Genomic DNA, 12,194 nt, shown 5'->3' on the forward strand with positions numbered 1-12,194 from the left:
TTCTAAACTTCCGTTTTACAACTGCAACCGGATGAGGCGTGCGCAGACAACCTCTGGCAGCTCGACCCGCAGCTCCGAGCTGGCATCGTCCCAGCTAACCTGGGAAGGGAACATGGTCGGGTAGAGGATGTCAACCTTGACGCCCTGGCGGCCCTTGAGCGGGGCTATGGGCAGCGAGCACTTGGTCGAGCCTCCGCGGCGCCAGACTGCAACGTAAAGGGTGCCTTTATCCGGTCCGGCATTGAGTCCTAGAGAGAGCCAGTCATCGTGCCACGCAGGTAGGCCAAGAGGCCAGAAGGGTAGGGACCTGGGGATATCGGCACGGATCTCCTTGTAGACACTCATGCCCTGGTAGACAATGTCAAGCTGCTGGGGTTTCATGATGTCGAGGCGACCACTGAGGTGGATGCGCCCAAGCAGGCTGTTGACGACAGTGAGGGCATTGATCTCGTCGGGCCAGTCGGGCTGAGGGTAGGCCCAGCTGGCGCTTTGCTCAGGGGTGACGGCGGTGGGGATGGCAGCCGAGATGGCGGCGTACAGCTCCGGGTACTGCTGGTCGCTGGTGGACTGCAGCGGGTGTACATTGAGCAGGGCATAGTCCATGCGCTGGGCGCCGCTAGAGCAGCTCTCAATGACGAGGTCGGGGTAGCGATCGAAGATGCGGGCGACCCAGTCGAGGTAGGCGCGGTTGTGCTCGAGCTGCCCAGCCCCAGAGCTGGAGCAGTTGATGTCGGTGCCCTGCGTCACCTCGATATTGTAGTCAAACTTGAAGTACCCGGCGCCGTACTGCTGGACGCAGCGATCGACAACCTCGTCGAGCGTCTTCTGGACCTCGGGGTGGCGGAAGTCGAGCTGGTAGCGCCCCTTTTCAGTTACACGCTTGCCGTCGCGCTCGAAAAATGCCTCGCGTGGAAGACGGTCAGCCATGACATTGCGGACGCCAATGACCTCGGGCTCGAGCCAGAGACCAGGTATCAGGCCAGCCTCACGGATCTTGGCCAGGAGCTTCTCAAAGCCCATGGGGAAGCGCTTCTCGGATGGCTGCCACAGGCCGACGTCGTCCCACCAGTTGCTGTCGTCAGCATACCAGCCACAGTCGATGACGAAGAAGTCGGCACCCGACTTGGCCACGGGCTCAACAAGGGCGAGGATCTTCTCGTCGGTGGGGTCGCCCATGAGGCAGTTCATGTAGTCGTTGAAAATGATGGGCAGCTTCTCGTTGTCCTCATGGTGGCGACGCGTATGGCGACGGTACTGTGTCAGGGCTCCAAAGGCAGCCTGGTCGTCGCCGTAGATGTGGCACACAGAGACGGGGACACTGGTAAATGAGACACCAGGAGCGAGGTGCTGCCTGAAGTCGTGGTCGTTGTTGTTGGGGCCGGAGGCGGCGACGTAGACGTTGTCATGGAAGTCGCCAATCTCCCACTGCCACGAGCCGTTGTTCTCAATCTGCCACAGCCATGTTTCTGTCTGGTCGCGGCGCTTGAGGATGCCCATGGGTAGGTGTTTCTGTGTGCTGAAGGTACTGTGGGTGCTGAGGGAATAGGTAGCCATGGAGCACTGGAGAGGTTCGATACCCTCGGGCATCTCGAGGCCGTAGATTCCAAAGTTGTCGATGCCAACGTCTGGGAGCGAACGGGTGACCCACTGCGCTTCTCGTACCCATGTGTTGTTCGCGTAGGCAATCTCATAGTCGTGCCACCATTGCTTGGAGCGGGTCAGGCCGCCGATGATGACGGAGGGGACCTGGAATAGGACGACTTCGGCGGAGGAGTCATTCCGGACCGTGACGCGGGATCGGAGGAAGCTGAGGTTATCGAAGATGGTGAGGTGGCTGATGACAGTGACCTTGGTCTTTTCGTCGTGTAGCTCGACGTCAAGGGTTTTGGACTGGCTCTTGGTGTCCTGGCGCTCCGAGTGGGAGACATACTTGAGGCGCTGGCCAACGTAGGTGCCAATGAGCGCCTTTTGGCTCTTCTGATTGTTGTTCCCCTCACCACTCAGCTGGAGCTCGACCAGGGGCAGAGAGGCGTCTTCAAAGAACGGGGAGCACGACGGCTTTGGCTCGGTGCCTACGGGCAAGAGGTACTCGAGAACGGTGGTGCCGTCATCTCTCACTCGAACGCCCACACGGGTGGTGTTGTTCTCAAGGACGATTGCCTTTCCCATCGTGGCTGGTCTTTGGTTTCAAAGACAAAGACGCTTGATCTCGTGAAAACTGATGGAATTCTCGGGCCAGGGTCATTGACCCGAGCCTTGGGTTTAATAGCCATTTTCGACCTCGCTGCTTCATCGTGGATATGCGTCATGTGGTGCGGGAAACGATGCGGAATTGGCGAGTTTGCACTGGCTGAGATGTACGAGGTGGGTGTCTCCAAAACGTAACCCCACGATGCGTGGTTTGCGTAGTATTACTAGCTGTGTTAAACTTGGATAGTGTGTTTGGCATGTATCCTTCACATAGGTACTATCTGTCGAGTCCCCAGGGTCTCGTTGATGCCCGATGTTCGCCACTTCCACTTGGGAGTTGACGGCTGATCCGAGCTGGTGCATCACACCTGCCAGTATCTGAATTAAATGCTTAGCAGGAAGGAAGGCACCATTAGAGCAAGGCGACGCAAGTGGGGAAGGTGAGGCTGGGAACTTCCGAGATCGAACCCCGAGGAGGAAAGGAGGAGCCCCGCACCTTCCCCTCATCAGACATCACCTAGATACCCACAGGACAGAAAACGCCACGCAGAAATGGCCATGTCATCCAGCATCGGATGCTACTCCTTTCTGTCAACCGATTCTACACGCTCCCCACCAGAATACCCACAATGGCCCAGGCCTCAAGGGGTTCGCGACTTGAGCTGAACCACTCAACCACGTCCCCATGGGGATTTGACGAACCGAAATGCTGGGATGGAGCCGCCTGAGCAGCCTGACCGCTATGGCGAGCCGCGTGGGGGCCGGGGAACCCTTCCGCTCTCGCCCAACAAGGGGCTTCCCCTCCCCATGGATGGCATCTCGAGTCTCCGACAGTTTTCCGACAGTCTGACAGCGAGCGTCTTGGAGATGGACCTTGCGGCTTTGGCCCATTTCAATCCCGCCTATGACATCCCACTTTCAGTTCCATCAGCATGAGGCCAGCAACTGCCTGCTATGCTTGCCGGTAAGTAGGTCCACCCGAGATTCACGGCGCAGCCCTCAGTAACAGGCAATACAGTCTTGGAAAGCGAAAATGCCGTCCAAACAAGACCGATGCCGGAGCACCATGCGCCCGCTGCGACAAGATGCAGGTTTCGTGTAGCCTGAGCTCCGCGGGGAAGCCTCGACCTCCACCTTCTGCTGGCCATCACCATGTATCCCCTGCCGGCCATGCCCAAAGCGACAGTGGCATGTCAGGCGCCGAGGATATAGCCAGTACTAATGGTTCACGCGCGTCCCACGGCGCCAAACATGATTTGCTGGGGCTTGACCCTTCCTGGAAGCAGGAGATGGTCAGCCATTATTTCAATGTCGTACACGACAAGCACCACAGTCTCTTTCATCGGCCCACGTTTGAAAGGAACCTTCAAGAAAACCGGATAGCTGACGTTATACTGTTCTCTGTTCTGTCTTTGGGCTCCAGGTATTACTCCCCAGCCCCCTATGCTAGTACCATGCTTCTAACCGGTCCTATCAGATTCTCATCAACCCCTCAGAGGCATGGCGACCATCTCGCAGATAGGGCGTACCAAGACCTGGATATGAGAGATACTTCAGTGACCACAATTCAAGCCTGCATCTTGTTGGGCACCTTGTGTTTCGTCGATGGGAAGACCGAGGCAGAGGCATTGTACTATGCGACGGCACTGCGACTTGGCCTCATTCTGAATCTACCACAGAAGCAATGTGCAACCGAGTTGGAACGTCAAATTCACCTTCGAGGTAAGGCTTTTGGTCTTCTTGGACAAGTGCTGAATGTTGACGTTGGCCGCGTTCCAGTTTGGTGGACGCTCTACATGATAGACATATGGAGTTCAGCAGGGCTCAGGATTCCACGCCAACTCACGTTCAGGGAGGATGTTGAGCTACCCCTCGAAGAGTCAGGGTTCCTTGACCTCGCCCCTTACAAGCCCTACCACAGCGGCAGAACGCAGCCGACGGGTATCTGGGGTCAAATGGCAAGACTGTCCCGCCTATGGGCAGAGATTCAAGACCTAAACACGACTTCAGTCGAGCAGCAGTTGACGCCAATGTCGCTGACTCTCCAAATTAACGAGTTGGCATACAGATTAGACCAATGGAGGCGAGATCTACCTCCTTTTCTAGAAGAGACAAGGGAGAACCTAGAACGTGCTGCGTCCATGGGCCAGGGAACGTCGTTCGCTGCGCTTCACCTGGGGTTCCACTACTATCACGAGATTCTATTTTATCCATTCATGGCCGAGAGCCACCAGAACCCATCTGCGCTGGCCAACTCGTACGCGAATCGGTGCACCAAGCACGCGCAGGCCTTCTGTGACCTGCTGTATCTCGCGGAGCAAACGGACAACTGCAAGTGCCTATACGCCATGGTTGGGCACATGCTCGTGGTGACCTCGACCGTGTACATGCACATGCTGCTATTCAACGATGGCATCAGCAATGAGAGGCGGTTGTCGCAAATCCGGAAGCGGCTCGAGCACAATTTCGAGTTCCTCACCGAGTTGCAAGTTCACTGGGTAACATTGGATACCTCGCTTTCGCGGCTCAAGGTTTTCCACAACGCGTGCCTGTACTCGATAGAGCATTCATTCAACATGGATCGGTGGATGCTACGGTTCATCCTCGAGCACGGCAGCAGCATGCCCGAGAAATTTGCCTTGCTGCCGGACGGGACGACTCAGGCCTTACTTGGGGGTAGCGACGAAGCGACGGGCGGCGATGGAGGGAGTTTGCAGGACTGGTATTCGAGAACACCTTAATACTTGAGGCTCTCTGGGGGTAGGCGCATGGAGTTTTGAAGTTCTGGGATGGACGAGTCAGTGATTCGGACGAGTCTGAGCCATCGGCCCCTAAAATTGCAGCCGAAGCAGGGTCAGGGGCCATAAAACCCATCTCCGACTTTACCGATGGCACGGATAACTCTTACCCAGGGGGTTGATCATTAATCGAGCATGGCGTCTTACGAGCATGCCCCGTGGTTTTGGTTCATACATTTGTGCCTGAATAACCCCAAACCCCGTACAGGCGCGCCAATCAAGGATATTCAAACTGTCCACTTAGCCCCAGAGTGAGCGGGGTGTAAGTCGTCAGCCGAGACTCTCCAGTTCCCCATAGTTCCCCATGGGGAGACTTAATGAGGAGACAAGTCGTCCAATAGTGACAAGCTAAAGCCGCAAGTTTACCGCACTCGGCACGTCTCCTCACGTGGTATGTCTCTTACTCCGCACACGGGCGACGCGCACTGCTTCTTGAACCCCGGCTCACCCGCTCCGGGGCCCTCGTGGCTCATTGGATTCCACCGGTATGGGTGATGCTCCGATGAATACCTATCACGATGACTTCAGCGCCCCGGGCCGTGTCGTTCGCGTGTATAACTAGTCGCCATTGCCGCCCTCTCCCATTGATATCTCTTCATAGATCCCACCAACCTCTCAGAACGTCTCTTGTTTCTCACCCACTTGCTTTGTTGTAACAACTTGGGAGCAGCAGCGACTGCGATCTACGCTATCATGGCTACGGACAGCGAGAAATCTGGGCGTGATGGCAGCCTCAAGGGGGCCCAGCCCAAGTCGGTCCACGTGCCTGTCGTGGCCGCGGAAGACGGCTTCGAGGTGTCCATGAACGCGGCCCGTGCTGCCAACGAGGAGGAGCACACCATTGGCGTTATCGCTGCTCTCAAGATCCATTGGAAGGCGGTCCTGTGGTCCCTCGTCATCTCCATGTCCATCATCATGGAGGGTTACGACACCTCCCTCATCTTCAACTTCTTTGCCTACCCGGCCTTCCGGAGACAGTTTGGCCGCCAGTATGATGACGGGCACTATGAGGTACCAGGACACTGGCAGTCTGCGCTGGGATCCGTTTCAACGGCTGGGTATGAGTGAACCAGCGAACCCCTAACCCTTGCATGATTGCTGATAACGCCCCCAGCTGCATCATCGGTGCCTTTCTCAACGGATACTTGATCAAGATGTTTGGCTTCCGGCCGACATTCTTTGTCAGTCTGGCTTTCATGAACGGCTTCATCTTCCTTTCCTTCTTTGGAAAGACAGTGCTCATCCAGACAGTTGGCCAGGCTCTCTGCGGGTACGAGCTCGCTCTCTCTCTCTCTCTCTCTCTCTCTCTCCCTTCTTGCCTAAAACAGTGTGTGCGCACAGCTGCTGATTGCATCCCAGTCTTCCTTGGGGTGTCTTCGCGACCATCGGCCCAGCCTATGCCTCGGAACTTCTCCCCCTGGCCCTGCGGCCGTACCTGACGGCGTACACCAACATGTGTTTCGCCATCGGGCAGTTCGTTGCCGCTGGCGTCGTCCAGAGCATGGTCGGCCGGACTGGTCAGTGGAGCTACCGGATCCCCTTCGCCATCCAGTGGATTTGGCCTGCACCCCTGATGCTCGTGGCGTGGTTCATGCCCGAGTCCCCCTGGTGGCTGTCCCGCAATGGGCGCCACGCTGAAGCTGAGAAGACGATTCTCCGCATCTCTCGCGTGGGAGAACAGAGCGCCAAGAACAAGGTGGCCATGATGATCAAGACTAACAATGTCGAGAAGGAGCTCGTGGCTGGCAGCTCGTACATTGACTGCTTCCGTGGGACCAATCTGAGGCGGACCGAGATTGCCTGTGTCACTTTTGCTGGCCAGGTCCTCAGCGGTAGCGCGTTTGCATACAGCGCGACGTACTTTTTTGAGCAGGCAGGCATGAGCTCCGAAAATGCTTATAAGCTTGGCCTGGGAGGCACGGCCATTGCCTTCATCGGTACCGTCATATCGTGGGTGCTCATGAGCAAGTTTGGGCGCCGGAATCTGTATCTGACTGGCATGGCTAACATGGTGCTGATGCTCTTCATCATTGGTATCCTGACGATTCCCTCTCACAAGGCCAATCCTGGTCTGGGATGGGCGCAGTCGGCACTATGTATCATCTGGCTGCTGAGTTTCTCGCTCACTGTTGGGCCCATTGGCTGGACCATTCCGGCCGAGGTATCATCGACGCGGCTGCGGTCCAAGACGATCTGCCTGGCCAGGAACAGCTACTATATCGTCAACCTCATCGCCAACATCATCGAGCCCTACTTTATGAACCCCACCGAGCTCAACTGGAAGGGGTTCACTGGTGAGTAGCTCCTCCTCGTCACAACCACGAGCTATATACTAATGGGTGCCAAAATAGGCTTCTTCTGGATGGGGGCTGCAACGATAACCCTGATCTGGGCCTTTTTCCGTCTGACCGAGACCAAGGATCGGACGTTTGAGGAGCTCGACATCATGTTTGGCGAAAAGGTGCGGACGCGCAACTTTGCGACGTACCAGGTCGATGCCTATGCTGAGCTCAACGACGGCGCTAAACACATGGATGAGAATTTGGTCCCGGGAGACAAGTGCTAGCTAGTTATGTAAGTTCAGATTCATCAGGTGAGGGTGGGCTACGGCGTCTATGGCACAAGCCTAACCCTCCAGTCACAAAACCAGTATTTCATCGCACATAATAGAAGTCCCCCTTAGATAATCAGCCCCAGCGCCCCATTCAAAACCTGGAAATGTCCCGCCCAAATATCCAAGTGACGAGCCAGTACACAGGGATGAGAAGCTTGTTGCGGACACTCATGCTCTTGGTCAGGTAGGCAGTGCGCCACAGAATCCAGGCAGCACGGCCGCGGATGGCATCAGAACTGCTCTGGTGGATGGCACGCCAGTTGCCGAGGTAGGCCATGGTGCCCCAGTTGCGGAAGTGGAAGGGCACGGCGTCAAGGTCGCCCTTGTTGAGGCGCCGCCCCAGATACACGGCCTGCTGGCTGGCGACCTGGGCCGTGGCCGGATAGTTGGCGTCGCCGACGACAGCACAGTCACCCATGGCGAAGACGTCGGGGAGGGTAGTGAGGGTGCCGTCGCCCTCGGGGGCGCTGAGCTGTACGCGGAGGTGCGGGTCCGTCTTGATGCCACCAGTCCTGGGATCCCTCGCGATGGCGGCACCCCCGTCCAGCTTCTTCTCCTGCAGTTTGCGGACTAGGGGGTTCTGCATCAGCCCCGTGCTCCAGACGACGACGCCGGCGCCGACCTCGTCGTCCTGCTTGGAGAAGCGCAGGAGCAGGTGGTCGCCCTCGCGGCGGATGCGGTTCAGGTGGTGCTCCGTCTTGACCTTGATGCCCTGGCGGTGGAACAGCTCGGTGGCGTAGGCGGCCAGGCTCTGGTCGAACATGGGGAGCACCTTGGGGGCGATGTCGTAGATGGTGACGGCGACGAAGCGCATCAGCTCCGGGTACAGGCGATGCAGGTCCTCGTGCACCAGGTCGTGCAGCTCGGCGGCAAACTCGATGCCCGTGGGCCCGCCACCGACGACGGCAAAGTGCAGCAGCTTTCGACGCTCATCGTCTGTGGTGGTGGGGAGGGCGGACTTCTCAAAGGCCTGGAGGACCCGGAGGCGGATGATGCGGGCGTCGCCGACGTCGCGGAGGAAGCAGGCATGCTGCACGACGCCCTCGACGCCAAAGGTCTGGCTGAAGCACCCGACGGCGAGGACGAGTTTGTCGTAGGGGACGTGGAAGAGGTCACTCCCGGAGTTGGGGTTCCTGCCGGTGCAGGCAGCGGCTTCATCGTCGGTGTTGGGCTGGATCTGGACCGTCTTGCGAGCAAAGTCGACGTCGCGGACCCATCCCTGATAGAACTCGGTGGGCTTGATGCGCCTCACGGGCTCGATGGCAGCACGGAACTCGAGGGTGCCGACCGATGTGGAAGCCAGCAGGGGGGTGAAGACGAAGTGCGAGCGTGGCGAGACGAGGATGCGCGAGCTGGTCGAGGGGGAGAGGGTGCGGGCGAGGGCGTACCCGGCCCAGCCAGAGCCCAGGATGACGATGCGCTCCTTTTCTGCGGCTTTGTCAGAATGGGATACATGGTCGAGGTGAGTGCGGCCATGTCCTGAGTGCACTGCATGGCGTCTTGAGGTTTGGTACTCACTCTGGTCTGTGGTGCTAGCCCACCACCTCGCACCGGGGACAAGGCTTGTCTTGGACGGCGGTGATGACAGGGCGCGAGTCCCTGCTCTTGCCAGCACAGCCATGGCTGTCGTATGTGCTCGTTTTGGGATATTTATGGCTGATCTAGCAACGAGAACAGTATACGAGGGCTAGGTGGTTGAAGTATGGTGGGATGGATGGTGCGAGGGGCGTGATGTCACGAGGATTTCATTATGACCAGCGAAAGCAACAAGCAGCTGGACTGGCGGTTGATATTTGCCATAGCAACTTCAGAAGAAGCAGTCCCTAGCGGTTCTGGGAGACGACATACCGGCGGGCTACGGTAATGGACCGGGTGCGCCGGTATCAGCCGCATGACGTGCGGTGCGACTTATTCGCATGTGTATTGGCGACATATTCGCATGTGAGGCTCGCCCGAGACATCCCGGAGCCCCCACTTTTCACGGCCTTTGCACGGACACGGTGGACCGCCCGGAGATGCCGGAGCATTCGGAGCCCAAAGAGGCCCCCGAATCAACGACGGCCTCCGGGCTCCGGACCCCCAATTTCATGGGTCGCTGAGGGTCGCTGACGTTTGAAGCGTGGCTGTGCCATGTCACCCAAGACTTGGGATGGGCTCCGAGCTGTCCGGCCTGTATATATATGCCTCGTAGGGCAATGACGATGAGTAGTACATCGCAGGGCCATTACTCACGCAGAAGACAAACGATTATGATACAAGCAAAGATTAGAATACTATTTACTGTTATCAGCAGCTGCGTCTTCTGTCCGCGGTCTCACCAGGTCATCGCATAGCTGGTTTGGGGGGGGCCTTGACCATTTGATCATAGTCGGGTCTTGGCTGACAGAAAAGAACGGTCAACAGCAGTGCGATTGAGGGCTTTCTCTGATTGTCCCGGTAATGAAAGGGTATTTCTACAGAGTGAGCCTCATTCATAAATGCCTTTGTCATGTATCCCCTTTTACTCTTGCGATATTTGACGTGCATTGACGTGCAAAGTTGAGAGGCTTGCTGAGCCCTTTTCGCACCATGTCGCGTATTTCTGTCACAGTTTACGCGATGAAGTCAATTTTCCGCTCACCGGAGCTTGAGGGTCGAGGCTGATCGAGTCATCATCCCACACCCTGCAACTCAACAAAGCCAACCCCCCGTCCCCATCACCATCGCCCTCACTCCGCAACCATGGCCAAGCCGGCGGTAGACTACAGCGTCTACCTCGTCACCGACTCGACGCCCGCCATCCTCGGCGCCAGGGATCTCTGCGAGGTCGTCGAGGCGTCTCTCAGGGGAGGCGTCACCGTGGTCCAGTACCGCGACAAGCACGGAGAGAGAGATGGCGTGGTGCAGACGGCCAGGAAGCTGCATGAGATCACGAGGCGATATGGCGTACCGCTGCTGATCAACGACCGCGTCGATGTGGCCGTCGAGATTGGCTGTGAGGGTGTCCACATTGGCCAGGACGACATGGGTAATGATCCCCTCTGCCTGCATCTACGAATATTCACCAGGATATATACATGCTAACTCAAAAGCTCAGAATTCGCCAAGGCCAAGGAGATGCTCGGCCCAGACAAGATCATCGGCGTCTCGGCCGGCACCATCGACGAGGCCCTGCGCGCGAGCGCCTCAGGGGCCGACTACCTGGGCATTGGCACCGTCTACGCGACGCCCACCAAGAAGGACACCAAGTCCATCCTCGGTCCTGCAGGCGTGAGCACCATCCTCTCGTCGCTTGCTGCTCACGGCCACGCCGACCTACCCACTGTGTGCATCGGTGGTGTCAACGCCTCCAACACGCCCCTGGTCCTGGCCCAGAGCGCCGCCCCGGCCAAGACCCTCGACGGTGTCGCCGTTGTCAGCGCCATCGTCGCTGCTCCAGACCCAGCTGCTGCAGCGAGGGATCTCCTGGCAAAGGTCGTCGCAGCAAAGGTGCCCGACGTGGTGCGCGCCGTGGCCAACAAGGGCCCTCTGTCCCACAACATGACCAACCTGGTGCGTCTGACCTTGGCTGCTCTGCTCCTCCTCCCGCTCGTGTACTCGCTCGCTGACTCCCCTCCAAGGTCGTCCAGAACTTTGCTGCCAACGTCGCCCTGGCCATCGGCGCCAGCCCCATCATGTCCAACTACGCCGAGGAGGCCACCGACCTCGCCAAGCTGGGCGGTGCGCTGGTCGTCAACATGGGCACCGTCACCCCCGACGGCCTCAGCAACTACGTCCAGGCCCTGAAGGCGTACAACGAAGCAGGACGACCCGTCGTCTTCGACCCCGTGGGGTGAGTCCTCTCTTCCCCCAACTGCTCTCTCTCTCTCTCTCTCACACACACACACACACACACACACAAAAGAGAACAGAACATCCCCCCTCCCCCCAGCCTGCTGACATTGGACAAACAGCGCCGGTGCCACCGCCGTCCGCCGCTCCGCCGTCAAGACGCTCCTCGCAGCAGGCCGCTTCGCTGTCATCAAGGGCAACGAGGGCGAGCTGCAGACCCTGCACGGCGTGTCGCTCACCCAGCACGGCGTCGACTCCACCTCGACCCTGACCCTCGCCCAGAAGGCCGCCCTGGCTCGCTCCCTGGCTCGCCGCCACGGGGCTGTCGTCCTGCTGACAGGTAAGACAGACATACTCAGCGACGGGAGGCGCACGCTGCGCGTCGACAACGGGCACGAGCTGCTCGGCATCATCACGGGCACGGGGTGCACGCTCGGCACGGCCGTCAGCGCTGCCGTGGCGGCGTACCCTGGCGATGCCCTCGTCGCAGCTGTGGCGGCGACGGCCATGTACGGTGTGGCGGCCGAGATGGCGGCCGAGAGAGACGAGGTGCGTGGGCCGGGGACGTTTGTGCCGGCGTTCCTGGACGAGCTGTATGCTGTCAGGAAGGCTACGGCTGGAGGGGATATGCGGTGGACGACATTGGTCAAGGTGCAGGCGGTGGAGGTGGAGGAGTAGATGGTAGATGGGATAGATGGTATTCGATCAAGAAAGGTAAAACACGCAGCATTCACGATATTTATATCCGCAGTTGAAACACCAGACGCCGTGGCCCCCCCCCC

The 12,194-nt window shown here is 58.5% G+C and overlaps 5 protein-coding genes across 5 annotated transcripts; 3 read left to right on the forward strand and 2 right to left on the reverse strand.

Moving 5' to 3' along the window:
- Positions 1-15: 15 nt before the first annotated feature.
- ACO1O0_000678 (glycoside hydrolase superfamily) lies at positions 16-2,169 on the reverse strand (the record flags this gene model as incomplete). Its single annotated transcript, XM_083190175.1, has 1 exon — positions 16-2,169. One exon carries the CDS (start codon positions 2,167-2,169, stop codon positions 16-18), a length of 2,154 nt encoding a protein of 717 aa, XP_083054034.1.
- A 1,976-nt stretch (positions 2,170-4,145) lies between these two features.
- Positions 4,146-4,931, forward strand: ACO1O0_000679 (fungal specific transcription factor domain-containing protein; the record flags this gene model as incomplete). The annotated part of the gene is made up of 1 exon (XM_083190176.1): positions 4,146-4,931. The coding sequence occupies one exon, from the start codon at positions 4,146-4,148 to the stop codon at positions 4,929-4,931; it is 786 nt and encodes a 261-aa protein (XP_083054035.1).
- Positions 4,932-5,681: 750 nt separating this feature from the next.
- On the forward strand, positions 5,682-7,554 carry ACO1O0_000680 (putative transporter; the record flags this gene model as incomplete). The annotated part of the gene is made up of 4 exons (XM_083190177.1): positions 5,682-6,046; positions 6,103-6,258; positions 6,348-7,282; positions 7,340-7,554. The coding sequence occupies 4 exons, from the start codon at positions 5,682-5,684 to the stop codon at positions 7,552-7,554; spliced, it is 1,671 nt and encodes a 556-aa protein (XP_083054036.1).
- Positions 7,555-7,693: 139 nt separating this feature from the next.
- On the reverse strand, positions 7,694-9,223 carry ACO1O0_000681 (uncharacterized protein; the record flags this gene model as incomplete). The annotated part of the gene is made up of 2 exons (XM_083190178.1): positions 7,694-9,030; positions 9,121-9,223. The coding sequence occupies 2 exons, from the start codon at positions 9,221-9,223 to the stop codon at positions 7,694-7,696; spliced, it is 1,440 nt and encodes a 479-aa protein (XP_083054037.1).
- A 1,100-nt stretch (positions 9,224-10,323) lies between these two features.
- On the forward strand, positions 10,324-12,090 carry THI6 (bifunctional hydroxyethylthiazole kinase/thiamine-phosphate diphosphorylase; the record flags this gene model as incomplete). Its single annotated transcript, XM_083190179.1, has 4 exons — positions 10,324-10,609; positions 10,679-11,133; positions 11,202-11,413; positions 11,535-12,090. 4 exons carry the CDS (start codon positions 10,324-10,326, stop codon positions 12,088-12,090), a joined length of 1,509 nt encoding a protein of 502 aa, XP_083054038.1.
- Between the last annotated feature and the right edge of the window lie 104 nt (positions 12,091-12,194).

The sequence above is a fragment of the Amphichorda felina genome (genome assembly GCF_050947745.1).
Source record: "Amphichorda felina strain 45539 chromosome Unknown scaffold_1, whole genome shotgun sequence".
In the NCBI taxonomy this organism is placed as follows: domain Eukaryota; kingdom Fungi; phylum Ascomycota; class Sordariomycetes; order Hypocreales; family Bionectriaceae; genus Amphichorda; species Amphichorda felina.